At 33.4% G+C, this 16,282-nt stretch overlaps 1 protein-coding gene across 1 annotated transcript; it reads left to right on the top strand.

The window, feature by feature from the left end:
• Positions 1-5,627: 5,627 nt before the first annotated feature.
• LOC118206086 (uncharacterized) lies at positions 5,628-14,268 on the top strand. Its single transcript, XM_085826179.1, has one exon. The coding sequence runs from the start codon at positions 7,134-7,136 to the stop codon at positions 8,319-8,321; it is 1,188 nt and encodes a 395-aa protein (XP_085682305.1). The 5' UTR covers positions 5,628-7,133; the 3' UTR covers positions 8,322-14,268.
• Positions 14,269-16,282: the final 2,014 nt, after the last annotated feature.

Genomic DNA, 16,282 nt, shown 5'->3' on the forward strand with positions numbered 1-16,282 from the left:
GCACTGAGCGCTAGCTAAACTGAAAGTGGATGCTTTCATTTTTATGAATCTCATACTAATGGGCATGTCTACCAATGCCAATCATTCTGAAAATATACATAAAACATTGCTCTGAATATCATTTCTTTTAAACAATCATCTTCATAGAAAACCAAATCTTTTTGAATGGTTGAAAATTGTCTTAGAAAGGGTATACTCTATTCGGTAAATTTCTTCAATTTAAATGATAAATCAGATATTGAAGGTGATATATATACATCAAAAGTCGCCAGTGGCATAACTAGAACATATGCCGCCCGGGGCGGACCCTGAGTTTGTCAGCTTGAGCAGTCTTTCAATTTGTCTCTCCTCTTCGTATAAGCAAATGACTGAATGTAAAACTAATGCACCAGGATGAGAGTTTAGTTGATATTTGCAATTTCCATGTTTTGAAGAAATAACAATATTATACTATTGTGTGTAGCTGTTGAAATCTCGTGGTGATTTCTTCAGATACTTGATCTACAAAAATTAATTAAATTAATTCCATACGGTGACTCAGAATCGTATTGTTCTTTATTTGCCTGAATGATCCATACGATTAACCTCGATCAAATATTATTTATCGTGAAAAGGGTGCTTCCCAATTGTGTCGTCCATCGCGGACCAGCCTTCTCAAGCTATGCTATTGTGTTTGACATCACATGAATTGAAGAAATGAAGATAACATTTTTGTATATAGTAATTAAAAGCCTTAAATAACTGTATAAGAAAAATACAAAGAAAATGGAAACAAATTATCTCAATAAAGATGTGTGTCTGTAAATTATAAGACATGTTAAATACATCGTAAATTTAAATTCTGATTTCTGCATTTCAGCTCTTTATTAGCTCCTGGAAGTAGGTCTTACTATATTTACTCAAACAGGAAATTTAAATTCAACTCTTTTCAGAATAGAAAACGTTTCTAAGCCATGTGCTAAAATACCTATGATAAGGATCTCGCTGACCAATTATCCATTGATATGCAACATAAAATCAACTTATGCACCATAAAGCCCAAAAATGGCAGTGTTGCAAATTATGCATTAGCTTCAAATGCTTATCAATATTAAAACTATTGTTAAGATCCATCAATGGCCCATGGTAATATTGCTGAACACAGCTAGATCAACTCCATTTCATATCCCTGCGAATGAGCTGTCTGTATGCGAGTTCCTCGTGGTTCCTCTCACGAAAACAATGTATGCGAACGTGTAAAAATACAACCAGGATCTCTTGTAGCGAGGCTAGTAACATTAGCAAAATTTGAGTAGTTTTTTATGAATGAAAAAAAAAATAATAATTAAAAATATGTGTAACATACGGTTTCGTATATGATCTTTTCTGGAAGTATAAATAAGAAAACTTGTTTGCAAAATTGTCATGAAATATCCCTAGGTGTCTAGAATTTTTATATTTCCATTTTTTTGGCAAACAGCTTTAGTTATTGCCTTGACGTCATCACAATTAGATAAATCTCCGATTTATGTACTGGAAACAATTTTTTTCTATGATCAACTTAGCGCATTAGCGCATGTTTTTTTTTTTTTTACATATTCTCGCACATAGCATTGACTATGTGTTCATGGGTATGCATGGATAATCCGCAAACCAGATAATGCGCACCTGGATAATCAAGAGAACAGTGTATTCATTTTAATAATTTTTTTCGTTGAATCGTGAATGCGATTTAAAGGATAGTTCTTATTAATCTGACCGATCATTTAACTCGTGAAACAAAATATAAATAATCCTTAAAAAATGAACTAAGATTTTTTTTTATCTTGCATATAGCCAATACTCAATAGTCTTTTAGTAATATAAGCTACCTCAGATTCCCTTTGTTTGATATTTTATGTAGAATAATTTAACAGACCTTAAAAGGGAAGTATCGAAAAAGAATCTGAATCTGTCTTCTTTCGATCAGGCATTGATTTTCTAGAATCATTACCTGTAATTCCTTGTCGTGCCTATGGCCTTTTGCGTTGATTAGGTAGATAATGGTGTTTGAAAAACACCAACACCCAGTGGGGGGAGCAAAATATAAAGAATCATTCATTCTTCGCTGAGAAGCAATCACGTTTAAATGGCAAATGTTATGCGGTTGGTAAAAATGGCATAATCAATATGGCAATCAGGGGCGTAGCTAGAGGGGGCAAGAGAGGGCATCTTTCCCCGGGCGCAGAATTCAAGAGGCGCCAAACTGATGTTACGACATTTTAGAATTAAATGTTTTCCATCCTTGGCAAGCAGTAGGGGGCACAAAATCTTCAGTTGTCCCTGGGCGCTGAAAACCCTAGCTACGACTCTGATGGCCATCGCGAATTATTTATAGGTAAGTAGCAATTTTTATATAGGCGTATCAGCGCATAGTTGTAAAGGCAACCAGTCGTAGCGCCAATTATAAATAAGCAATGCGAAAATTGAAGTTCATATGGCATAAGGATAAGCAGTACAAGCAATTTAGAGTCAATTATAGAATTCAAAATCAAAACAAGCAAATAAAGCAATTGGATGGCAAAAAGTTCCGAAAGACTGGCAAAAGGTGTTGAGTGCGATCAACATGATAAGCATAATGTATTACATTCTTCTTATGCATATTCTCGATTCGCTTGCTGACTTTCGACCTTGTGGGACGTGTGTGTTCATCGCTCCGCGAGACCGAATTAGTTAAGCCATTTGAGTGCGTTCGCACCTTGTGTTTCTCTTTGGATGTGTTTTGCTATACTCCTATGTGATAGTGTTTAGTGATTCTCCCACAATGTGTGTTTGAAATGGAGGGAAATGAGTTTCCTCCATCCAATTCTACTTATGAAGACGGCGGATCGCTGCCACGTGACTGGATTAACAGCGGCTATAATGGAATACGGACACTCATTAGACTGCAACTTGGAATCTCAAGCACAGCTTCACTCCAGAGGATTTAGTTCGAGCTCTTCATGTTAAGGCCACTATTGAAACGGATCTTGAATCTTCATACACATAAGTAGTTTTCAGTCGTGAGACTTTTACTACTATATATCTCTTCGATTACTTCATGGGGAACTTCGGTGCAGATTTTATAAAAACTTCTACACCGAAGAATATAGCTCGCTCGGTTATGTAGAAGTTTTTTATAAAACCTTCTAAGCAATATATGATAAGCAAGCAATAATCTTTGAAACATGAGTTACTGAGAATCCAACAGTAGCACAGCTCAGAAGTTCTCAAGTTCAAAAAATTCTGCAAAGATAAATATTATACATAAAAGTAAACTGTGACATTTAAAAAATAAGAAAAATCTGGATTCTATGGAGAAGTTGAAAAAATATGTACAAGTCCCATTTGAAATTTTTCCTGGTTCGGTTGGGACCGAACCCATAATCTCCTGAAGCAAAAGTGTCGAGGTCTAGTCCACTCGGCTACGTCTTCATCTGATCAGTTGTGCGCTCAAGTGAACTTAAACAAAAAGTTCGAGCTCCTGTAAAACAAAATCTAGTTTTTCGTTCTCGTTAGTGACTTTGGTAAATTTGTGGTAGAGATCTTTAAGCTTGAATATTAGGGATTTAAATTCATCTAAATTTTTTACTTCGGAAATTTTCGTTTTTTCGTTTATTAGCTGTAACATTTGCATAAGTTTTCTTAACTGGATCTTTAGGTTTTTGTTGTTCTGGATTTTGTTTATAAAATTAGGAAAATCTTCTTTAATGGGAGTTTTCTGCTTTTGTAGGAATTTCTTGCTAGGATACTCTGGGCAATCAATACTTGTAGCGGTGTGAAAGCCACTACAAAGGACACATCTTGCTGTTATTTCTTTTTCCCTTTAATAGGGCACTGGAAAGATTGGTGATTTTCAAGACATCTGTCACATCGTGGATGGTTGTGGCATGCTCGCTGCGTGTGTCCATATCTCTGACAGTGGTAGCATTGTACCGGTCCTGGTCTTGTGTTATAACCGGCGATGCGAACTCGCATGTCACTGATGTGCGTAATGTTAAAAACTTATTTTTCTTGTGCAGTTCTCGGTGTTTCTAAATAAAAAAACTGGCAGCATCATGTGAATTCCGTCTTGCATTCATTGAATTTGGTGCAATTTTAAAACTGTGATTCCGTTTAAGTTTCTCTTTTATTTCTTCTATTGGTGTATGTACCGTTAATCCTTTGATCACTGACTTTCCTTGGTGAATTCTTTTTCTTGGTGAGGAGGAAGGTATGAAAGGGAATAGGGGCTTTCTCTAGGTACTCTAGCACTGTGCGGAAGTTATCTTCTGTGAAAAATTGAAATCTGATATTGTCTCCTTCGACTTTAGTTACAAGTTTTGCGATTTTAAATTCTCTTTGATATGTTTTCTTATTTTCGACCAAATAATATTTTTAAAATCTGTAATAACAATAGGTGGTATTTTGGTTTCTCTAAGATACGGGCTATTTGGTTTTTTCGGCATTTCAGCTTTTAGTGGCATATCAACATCTTCATTATTTGCATCTAGTATTTCTTCATTATTTAGTGAATCATATCGCGAGCAGCTGCTAATCGGTTGAGAATCATAGGAAAAGCCGCTATCTCTACGTGATCTTTTTGGGCGTTTTACAGTTGTCCAATCATGTGAGTTATTGCTAGTAGTTAGAGGTCAGAATTGAGAAATAATTTGATCTAAGTCTTGTTTAGGGATGAATGAATGTAATTTCTTTTCTTGAGTTTTTAGTTCCGCTTGCATAGATCGTCGTAATTCGACGCTTTCGCGCGTGGTCAGTAATTGCTGCACTTGATTTATGGTATCTTTTAATTCAGAGATATGTTGAATAATTTTTTGGGCATCGCTGTCAATATCTTTAGCAGGAGGCTTCCGCTTGTTAACGCATTTGCCTTTATTATCCACTGACATTTTGGAGGCTATCCGGCTAGTCACATATTCAAAATCATACTTATAAAAATGGTCAAGCAAGAGAGAGAGCAAAAAACAGAACCATCTCTATGAGCTCAACGGAAGTTAAAGCTCGAGGAGTTGCTGTTGCTCGCACGATGAAAATGGTCGATAATAATGCTGATCTTAAGAAGAAACTACAAGAGGATTTCAACAATTACTATGCCGTAACGGAAGGACTCTGCAGAATAATTCAAGGTAAGTGTGAGTTTTTCGATGCCAAAAATCCAAATGTTAATATCCTTGATACTGTTTTTTGTGCTGCAACGCAAAATCAAACAACTAACATTAATAGTATTTTCATTGATATTAACATACCGATAATTTTTTTATAAATAATTTTGTGTCCATTTTATTTCTGTATAAAAGTTCAGATATGTTTCAGTTTATTTAAATCAGCTCTGCTATATTTACAATATCACTCGAATCTTATTTTTATTTTCTGTTTGATAAATCGGTAGAACAGTATTTAGTATTTAAATATCCATCATTACGATGTAACATAGTACGTAATTATTCCTAAAATTCGAAATATTAGTTGTAAAAATTAATTTAACTTGACTTGAGTTTGAAATAAAACGCTGCGTACTACATAAATGAATCAGTCGGCTACGTCTACCGAGGAACGATCGCCTTCGATTGTGACGTCACAAATCGGTGGAGCAGGCCTGTAGATATCTAGTTGGCCTTGGTAGGATTTAATTATGTTTGTGATGTAGCCTGGAAGTCCCAGGTTGTGTAATTTGTATATGAGGGCATCCAGGCATACTCTATCGAAAGCCATTACATCTGCTTGAAGCTCGTGCAATATTACTTAGAAGCTGCAGTAAGAAAAAAAATGTAAACAAAAACATTGGAGTCAAAATATTGTTCACATTGTGATTGATCTTTATACGTCACTTTACAATAGTTTTCACTTTTGGATCATAATTTCTTATTTCTTTAACAGTTTCCTATCGGTATTTTTTCATGTATTCTAAAAAGTTACGTGCAGTTATTTATAGTTATTATAATTTGATGCCTTTTCTTAGCTAAGCTCGATTTTTCGCCCTGCGGCCAGAAAGACGTAATGGGCGCTAAACAATATGTTTTGCGTCGGCCTCTGTCTTGTTTTTTTTTTTTTTTTTTAAAGGAGTGAATGAAGAGATTTGATGACAAATTAATACTAAATGTCCTTTTCTGCTGGAAATACTTTATATAATGTTCATGGTGAAATCTGTAATACCTTTGGCAGGTTTAAGTATGTAAGTTCTTCAAATTGTTAAGAATTGCCTAACAACTCTAGAAAATCAAAGTAGTATGTAAGCTAAAAGCGTAAATTCATAATTAAAGTTTTATATAAACTTAGGTAAAAAAATCATATTTATGAGAACTGCGATGAGCTTCGTTTTCATAATATGTTCTGGAAATCATCGCACTCTGGATATGACTCAGTACTGTATATTTAGAAAGAATGTAATATATTTATTTGAACAAAATATTGAAAGATAGGGTAAAATTTCTATAAGCAAAAGCATTTTACTTCGTACAGAATGCGAACAACATCATGTAGTTAGTTACGTAATATCAAGACCATAATATTATAGCTATGTGTATAGTCCTTATCTAGAGATATGTAACCTATCATTTGACAAAAGAAATATTTTAAAGGATTTTCATGCATAACCAAACAGGAAAGAAGCCTTGTGTGTATGAGATATGTAATTCAGACATGTATGTGCTTATTCACACAGTACATAAATTTTATGTACCTATGTAACAGACCATTTACCCTAAAATGCAAGTTAAACATGCATAGTGAAGATAAACCTTATGAGGAATAAAGCAATTTTTTTCAACAAAAGATCCAGTTACACAAACATATGTGTATACACACAGGAGAAAAACCTCATGTGTGCAAGGAATGTAATAAGTTATTTATACAAAAGGATGAATTAAGCAACCATATGCTCATCCACACAACAAATTGACTTTGTATGTGAGGAGCGTAAGATGTGATTAAGAAATAAGTCATTTAAATCAACATACACTTATTTACACAGTAGAAAAACCTCATGAGTGTGAGGAATGTAAGTCATTTTAGAGGAAAACATGGTAAATGTGCATCTACTTCACTACACAGAAACTTTATGTGTGTGATGTATGTAAGAAGTCATTTGGACAAAAGAGTGCTTTAAACAAGCATATGCTTATTCACACAGGAGAGAAATGTCGTGTGAGGGTTATGCAACAAGTCACATACCAAAAAAACGCAATTTAAACATTCATATGCTTGCTCACACAGGAGAGAAACCTCATGTGTGTGAGGTATGTAACAAGTCATTTAGACAAAAATGTGAATTAAACAGGCATGTGCGTATTCACACAGGTGAGAGACCTTATATGTGTGAGGTATGTAAAAGGACCTTTAAACAAAAGGGTACTGTAAACAAGCATATGCTTGTTCACACAGGAGAAAAACGTTATGTGTGTGAGTTATGTAACAAGTCGTATGTACAAAAGTGTGGTTTAAAAGTTCATTTGCTTGCTCACACAGGAGAAAAACCTCATAAGTGTGAGGTCTGTAACAAATCATATAGACAAAAATGTGATTTAAATAAGCATATGTTTATTCACACAGGAGAGAAACCACATGTGTGTAAGGTATGTAATGCATCATATGCACAAAAAGGTTATTTAAACCAGCATATGCTTATTCACATAGAAGGGAAACATCATGTGTGTGAGTTATGTAACAAGTCATATAGACAAAAAGGTGCTTTAAACAAGCATTTGCTTATTCACACAGGAGAGAGACCTCATGTTTGTGACATGTGTAATAAGTCATTTAGACATAAAAAACATTTAGACAATCATATGTTTATTCACTCAGTAGAAAAACCTCATGTGTGTGAAATATGTAGTATGTCATTTGGGCAAAAGAGATATTTATATAAGCATATGCTTATTCACGAGGAAGAGAAACCTTATGTGTGTGAAGTATGTAACAAATCCTTTAATGGAAAAGCTGAATTAAATAATCATATGCTTTTGCATACTGGAGAGAAACCTCATATGTGTGAGATATGTAATAAATTCTTCAGACTAAAGAGATATTTAAATAAGCATATGCTTATTCACACAGGAGAGAAATCTTATGTGTGTGAGTTATGTAACAAGTCATTTAGACAAAAAGGTGGTTTAAACTTCCATTTGCTTGGTCACACAGGAGAGAAACCTCATGTGTGTGAAGTATGTAACAAATCATTTAGACGAAAAATCGATTTACATTATCACATGCTTATTCATACTGGAGAGAAACCTCATATGTGTGAGATATGTAACAAATTTTTCAGACTGAAGAAGTATTTAAGTGAGCATATTGTAATTCACAGACGAGAGAAAACGCAAACCTGACATATAAAAATTCATTTGTGGTAAAGGGTAGTTTAAATGCCCATACATGTATCGACATCAGGAGAGAAACCTCTTGTGTGAAGTATGCAAGAAATAATTTGGCTAGAGGAAGAATTTGAAGGAACATGTTTATTTACATAAAATAGAAGCTTTTGAGTTGAAGCCTTGTGTGTATGAGATATGTAATCATTCATTTAAATGAAAATTCATTTAAATTAACAAGCACCTTTACATATTGTGTCCATTTAAGAGCTTTTTCCTTGTATGTAACTTGTAATTTTATCTAAATTTAATTCATCATTTATTAACTTCTATAAGAGAAAAACTTCTTGTATGCAGTATACATCGCAATCCACATGGTTTACACCGCAAGATTCTTTTAAAGAAATGCGAACTTTAAGCAACATTTCCTTATCCATGATATTAAACAAGTTTTCTGATGAAAGAGGGAAGGAAAGTTGAAAAGTTTTGAGACAGATTCAGTTATTCAGAATGAGATGAATGTGTGGTTCTCACATTGCTCTCATTCCTGAACATGAGTCCTTCATACTGAATTGCACTTTGCTTATGATGTTGTTAAAAGTTTGAATTTTTAAATATTAAATGTAGTTGTAAAATTTTAATACAGTGGAACCTCGAGATACGAGTTTAATTTTTTCCAGCATTGAACTTGCATAGTGAATTTTTTGTATCTAGAATCAAACCTCCCCATTGAAAATAATGGAAATCCAGCTAATCCTTTCAGCACCCCCAAAATCTCATTACCATCTCATCTTCAGTCAACGTACCTGGTGTTTTTCGGAGGAGGTCCATCTAAAGATTCCGAGCCTTAGCGCAAATTATAGCTTCTGACACCAAATCTCCTTTTAACTGCTTCTCGTTAATCCACACCAACAACAGTTTCTTAATATCTTCTAGGAGGTTTGCATGGTGCTTGGATGTAATAGTAATTCCTTTGGCCACATGAAGTTTCTTAATTTCTTCCTTCTTCTTCAGAATAGTGCAGATTGTCGATGTTGAATGGTCGTAAGTCTGCGAATTCCATCACTCCTAACCCACACTTATGTTTATCTATGATTTCTTTCTTAATTTCACAGCCATGGCTTCCTTTTTCTATTTTGCAGCACTAGTTGAGGTAACAATCTTCTTGGGAGGCATGGTGAAATAAAAATATTTTCACATTAAAAGTAAAATATTCATTAAAGTTTTGCAAAATATGAAACAAAAAATAAAATTCCAAATTTGGGCTTCCACATTCCCATATTTGGGTGGAAACATATGTTATTCAAAATTGGATGGCTCTAGGTATCTTTGTTTTATCACAGCGCAAGAAGCATACATACATTTATGAAGATTCTTCATTATTTAAATATAATACAGGGTGATAATGCTTGTTAGCAAAAATTCGAAAAGTGAATAGGACATTTATAATGAACCAAGGCAAAATGCCAAAACGAAAATAATAGTCCTCCAGGGCAAATTGCCCCTTTGGACTAAAAACAACTCGTAAGCGTACAAGCGCGTAGATCAAAGAACTCTGAGTGATCTGACGAGAGGATTCCTCAAGACGAGCCGGATCGGGAAGCTCGCCACGCATACCAACACCCTGGCTTGTTACTCGAGTCAGTGCTTGTATTTAGAGACGAATTTTTCACTCGTGCTTTCCTCATAATCTTTGAATTTCTCATATATATAGGTGCTCGTATCTCGAGGTTCCACTGTAGCTTCTTACACTTTAGAAAATTAATTGGTAGTATAAACAGAATGTATAGTTGACTGAATACAAGTTAATGATTGCATCTGATGTTTCTAAAATCGTTTTGTCATTTTAAGTGTTTGATATACCAATTAAATTTAATTACAGAATAATTAAAACAGAAATTCCAGACATGAAATATAATACATTTTCCTATGTGAAATATATTGTAGTATTTTACAGTATTTTTTTTCCTCAGTAAAGTCACTTAGCATCTTCATTTATAAAAGAAAACCATATAAATACTTTTATTTTAAAATTTCAAATTCCAGTTGATAAATCTGTAATTCAAATCAAAGAGAAAATATCTTGCATAACAAAATTAAGTTATAATAGCATAGACAGAAAATACTTAAAGGCCAAAAAAAGTACAGTACGAGGTTTGAGATCCAGACTAGATGATTCCACTTTTGGGATTTTTTCAAATTATAAATCATCAATTTAAATCTTTTAAAATGACACGTAGAAATTAAAAATTTAAACTATGAAATAAGGAAACCTTTGTGACCTTATGGGAAGAATCAGAATTTACAAAGAAAGCTCAGTATTTATTTCTTTGCTTTATTAAACATTTCATTCAATGTAAATTATTTAATTTACTTTGTTTTTTTGTGCTAATACTTTATCTTTAATTTCACCAATCTTTTTTAACAACATGTCTGTGACTATCGGTGGTGATTTTTCTGGATTTAGAACTATATTACAGGTTTTGCTGCCTATTAGTTGATTGATGATTGGGACATTGCCATTGCAATGAAAAACTTGGTAATAAATGAGGGTAATATAAATATTTATTTATTACCCCTTCTCTACAAATTCCAGTAATTTGAAAATTTCACTTTTTGTTTGCAATATCCAAAATTCTTAAAATTTGTAGCTATCGTCATGAAACTTGGCTAGTGTCTGCTATACTCTATTTGCAATATATCATGAGATTGGCGATGTGTTGTTCTGTTAAATTTTCTATTGCACGCTGAGGAAGTTAGGCTAGAATTACATTAGTTTAGTTATTTATGCCTATCTCCTGCATATGATTAAGGACTATCTGAGTCTCAAATAAATACATTCCCACATACACGTAAAGCTTGACCAGAACTAGTGCTAGACATTTTGCGATCCAGTGCACTATTTGCGGGTCCAAAATTCTGCTGCCGCCTCCCTAAATTCTAAAAATTTTGCCACCCCCAAATGTTACATCCCACTGCTAAATTATAAAGATTTTGCCTCAGTGTTTTTCCAAGTACTAAAAATTCTCCCCAAGTGTCGCAGCATAAACTCTGAAATGGATACTGGGCTTACATTAATAGCAAATCAATCTCAATTCATACAGCTCAAAATGTAATCTTTCCACCTATAAGTATCATTTACAAAATCTGTTTCGGTACTTAGGTATTAATGCAACTACCTTAGTAGAAGTCGCCAAATTTTTAAAATGTACTAAATTCTGGCAACCATACTCATAAGATTAGCCCTTTTTTCTTATGTCATTATACAGTTGACTTTCCAATGCCATACTCCTCTCATAATTTTGAGACGGATATGCCTTTATCCATGTTTTTCAATTCCACTTTTTGTTTAATGGACATCGAAACATGGTTTCACTTTGTAGATTCTTTGGCAGCTCCAGAATTGGAAACTTTTTTCGACGTATGGAAAGTTCAAGCTTAGTTTTTATAAAATTGCCATAATAATAACAATCTGCAAAAAATATTAAGCTGGATCAAACTCAAAGATTAGGGAGCAGCGCAGTCCGCTATATTGAAATGAAATGCCTTAGAATGAGTAAAGATAATTTTAGCCTAGTTTTAGTAGCATCTGTTATAAATTATTGGCTGTGTATCACAAGATTGGCGACGAAAGCCAAGTTGTTTCGCTAAATTTTAGCTTGCTCCTATTACGTACTGAATTAAGCCTGAATTGTATTAGTTTAGTTATTTACTATACCTATGTTTATTTCTTGCACATGCTTAAAACTAATTTGAGTCCTGAATAAATAAACTCCCACATATACTTAACGCTTTATCTAGGACCGGCACTAAATACCACCTGGTGCAGTCTGTACGGATTCTAAATTCTGCTACAAAGCGCCTTCATAAGTTCTAAATTTTCACCGAACCTAAACTCTGCATCCCAGTGCTTTCTCTAAATCATAAAAAACTTCTCATCCCTTAATTTTGCCGCTCGGTGCTTCCCAAAATTTCGTCTTCCCTAAATTCTGCCGTCCGGTGCCGACATATTTTGACCCCGCTTCTGAGTTTATGGTGAATAACATATCAGTTGTTCTTAATTAAAATGGCACTAAATGTAATCTTTTGGCATATGAGTTTCATTAACAAAATCTATTTTTAGCATATGAAAAAAAAAATTGTTGAATTTTTCCTCATCGGCATTTCTTAGAGCATTTAAAAATCTATAATCATCGCCAAGCATAAAGTTAGCATACAAGGTTGCCATACTCTTGTTATTCAATTGCTAATATAAAAAAAAAGTTTAGACATCACTGCATCACTTATTACTGAAGCTGTCACGTATTAAGATTGTCAGAGATATAAAATAGGTGAATGTTTCGGTTTGAGATGTATGCCAAGCAGATACAGTCAAAAGTCGTTAATTCGGAATGATCTATAATCCGGACCTCAAAGCTAAAAACTTTCTGCGCATGCGCCGCGTTGACACATGCACATAGGCATTTACACATGCGCGTAAGACCTTTTACGACTGCGCATATGAGTGTGCAGAATACGTTTTCGCGTGCGCGCTTTATGTATAACGGATGGTATAAGCTAAAATTATCTAATTATCGATTTCAGTTAATGTTGATGATTGCATTGTTCCTTAATTTTCGAATTGGATCCGGCTTATTATTTTTTGCAGACTTTAAGAGCAATACTATAAAAGTAAACTTGAACTTTCGATTATGTCAAATAGAATTTCCGATTCTGGAGCTCCCAAAGGATCGTGCAAAATGAAAGTATGTTTCGATGTTCATCAAACAAAAAGTGGAATTGTTACAAAAAAATAAGCTGATAAAGAAATGAAGAATGTGACAGAGAGGTTAGTGAAAACGAAAAAAATTTCGATTGACAAGTTAGCCGGTATTCTCGGCACAGCAATTAACGGGACTTGAACAACGGAACTTTGTAACTGAACAAGAAATTATGTCCGTTTATTGAATTAAAGAGAAAGTATTATCACATAAAACGAAACAACTTACATTGAAAGAAATGTTTAATAAAGTAAACAAATAAATATTCAGCTTCTTTTTTTGTAAATTTTGATACCCTTTAGATCATAATTGTTCTTTTTTTCCTAAAATACGGTTTCATATTTTTAATTTTTTTGTGCATGCCATCTTACGAGATTTAAACTGATGATGTATAATCCGTAATCGCCGAAGTCCCGACGAGTCCGGATTAACGACTTTTGACTGTACTCAGCTATGGTGCCAAATTATTAATTTCACAAGTTTATGCTTATATGATTGTTTTTCCATAGCAAGGTATTTTATTTAATGCCTAAGTGAAATTAAGAATCGGAATTTTAAGTGAAAATCTTCAATATTAAAAATTAAAATCTTCACATGTTTTATTATGCAAGGAAAAATCAAATTTGCATGCTTAAAGCATACCCAAAAAAATGTTTGTGGCTTTGATGTCCGGATTTTAGATCATTCCGGGTAATGGACGTCCGGATTTCAGATTTTGTACTGTATAATAAATAATGATTCTCCAGGTTGGCGTCAGAGCAACGATGTATCTATGTGAAATGTTTCGGTTTGAGATGTGTGCCAAAGCAGATACGGAGGAAAATTACTGATCGTACAAATTTATGCTAAAATGATTATTTCTTCAATAACAAGGTATATTATTTAGTATCAAAGTGAAATTAAGAATCGGGTCTCTCCAGATGTCTTATTATGCCGAAGGGGGGGAATCAAATGCGCATGCGTAAAGGCTACGAAGAAAATGTTGGTCGTGGTTTTGAGGTCCGGATTTTAGATCATTCCGAATAATGGACGACCGGATTTCAAACTCTGTATTGTATAAGTTAGCATTAGAATTATTTTAATTTTTGAATTGAATATTATGTTGTTGAATTTGAATTAAAAGTTAATGAATTGTTGAAATCTCACTTCTTGGGTATTGTGATAAAACAGTATAAATAAAGGTTTTGCTAAAAGTATTAAATGAATCCTTATGTAATGTATAAAATAATATCCTTATGTAAGTTACACTGTATGTCAAATATTGATCTGCTTATAGAATAGCATTTCAGTTTTGCAACTTGGTAAGTATATTCCTCATTCCCTCAAGTACATTTCATTTAAGGTATCGTAAAAGCTAATTTTATTATAGAATTATAAATTTTGTGTTATCTTAAAATCCTGAGAAGGATATGTTGAAAAATGTTGTGTATATTTGATAGTTTCTCCGTTCATTTGTTTATTTCCGGAAGAAATATTAGTTTTATTTAATTAATAATTCTTGAATTATCTACAAAAATGAAAAGGTATCTGTAAAACTATTCTGAGAATCAATGGTTTTGGAAATGGTTGGAATAAATGAAGTAGAAGAGATACAGGAAAAACACATAGGGAGGCTGATCACACATTGTTTGGATGATTTTTGTTGTATTTAAACAAATATTTCACCTAAAATGTGTTTTAAATGTTCTTTTGATAACTCTTATTTTTCACTATCTTTTTCCGCCATAGTTTCCAAAAGAAGAAAGCTTTTTTGTAACATCGGAACAGATACTTTATTCCATTTCTCTTTACCAGCTTTCCGAGAAAGGTCGTAAGTCGAAGTTTGGATAATATGTTTTCGAAAAGTCTAGATGCACAAAAATCCATGAGAGATACATCAGGAAATTTTGTAGGGATATGAGTTAATGGTATAGCCTAGATACTCGTTTTTTTTTTTCTTCCCCCCTCCAGGAAATTAACAGTAGATTTTGAAATGTGGCTGCTTGCTTTGTCTTGATGTAGTTTTACTAATTGATGACGCTGTGGGTAGAGAGAATGTATTTCAAATTTAAAAACTGGGTATAAAATAGGTTTCTGATAACATATGAAGGTGATCTTAACACTTTTCTCCACTCTCTTTATTTTTAATTTTCCTTTAGATGAAAAACCAGCAGCAATCATAAAAAAAAAAAAAAGCTTTGTTTAGATTCTTTGAACCGTGTTTTAAGATTGTTTTCCCTCTTTGATGATCATGTATCTCTTTTTGTTGCAGTCATTTAAATGCTTCCAAGATTCATCTATCATGAAAACATTTTTTCATTTTTGTCTGGATAAATTTTTCTCATAAAGAATTCTGCATTTGGTGGTATGTCATGTTGAAAGACTGTGCACATTATGTTTTTTCGACTTTTCGAATCAGCATTAATCACTTTGTTTACAATTGACACGGAGAATTTTAATGATTTTTCAACTGTCCTTTGGCTTTGCGAACTTTCTTTTAACATAATCTTACCTTTGCAACATTCGAAATACTTCGCTTTTTCTTTTGATGCATTTGGAAAAATGTTTTCACTTGAAGCCGAACTCTGATGTTCTTTTCTCTTTCTTGTTGACAATATTACCTATCGTAGATTCAGATATAGAAAAACCATAGCTCTTTCACAGAGTTTTTTAATAACTAGATACGAATAACTTTCTTCACAATAAGCAGAAACACAGGTTCCCATCCACTGCTTCTCTTATAAGTGCTGTTTTGCATGAAAAAATATCTGTGCAGTAGCAGATGATAATTTGTACTTTCCAAAACTTAGTTTCTGTTAAAACAAAAATTTCTAAGCAGACACTTCACTTTTTTTTTTTTTTTTTTTTTTTTTTTTTTTTTTTTTTTTTTACAGCAAAGCAAAATTGTCAAAAAAGTGCCTCTGTACAAATATAGACTGGGGTGATGACTAGAAATAACAGAAAGAAGCCGATGCACAAGCTGTTATGAGAAATGTAACCAGAGAAATGGTAGGACATTAGTTCTAAAGGCAAAAGGTGAAAAAAATGCAGCCAATGTAATATTTTCTTATATTTTATACGTTTTACAGAAAGATACCGAACACAATACAGTCAAAAGTCTTTAATCCGGACTCGTCGGGACTTAGGCGATTCCGAATTATCGATTTTTCCGGATTATAGATCATCAGTTTAAATCTGGTAAGATGGCAGGCAGAAATTATAAAATTAAAAATATAAAAC

The sequence above is a fragment of the Stegodyphus dumicola genome, chromosome 11 (assembly GCF_044657685.1).
Source record: "Stegodyphus dumicola isolate Sdum_Otavi_A_Nest chromosome 11, ASM4465768v1".
In the NCBI taxonomy this organism is placed as follows: Eukaryota; Metazoa; Arthropoda; class Arachnida; order Araneae; family Eresidae; genus Stegodyphus; species Stegodyphus dumicola.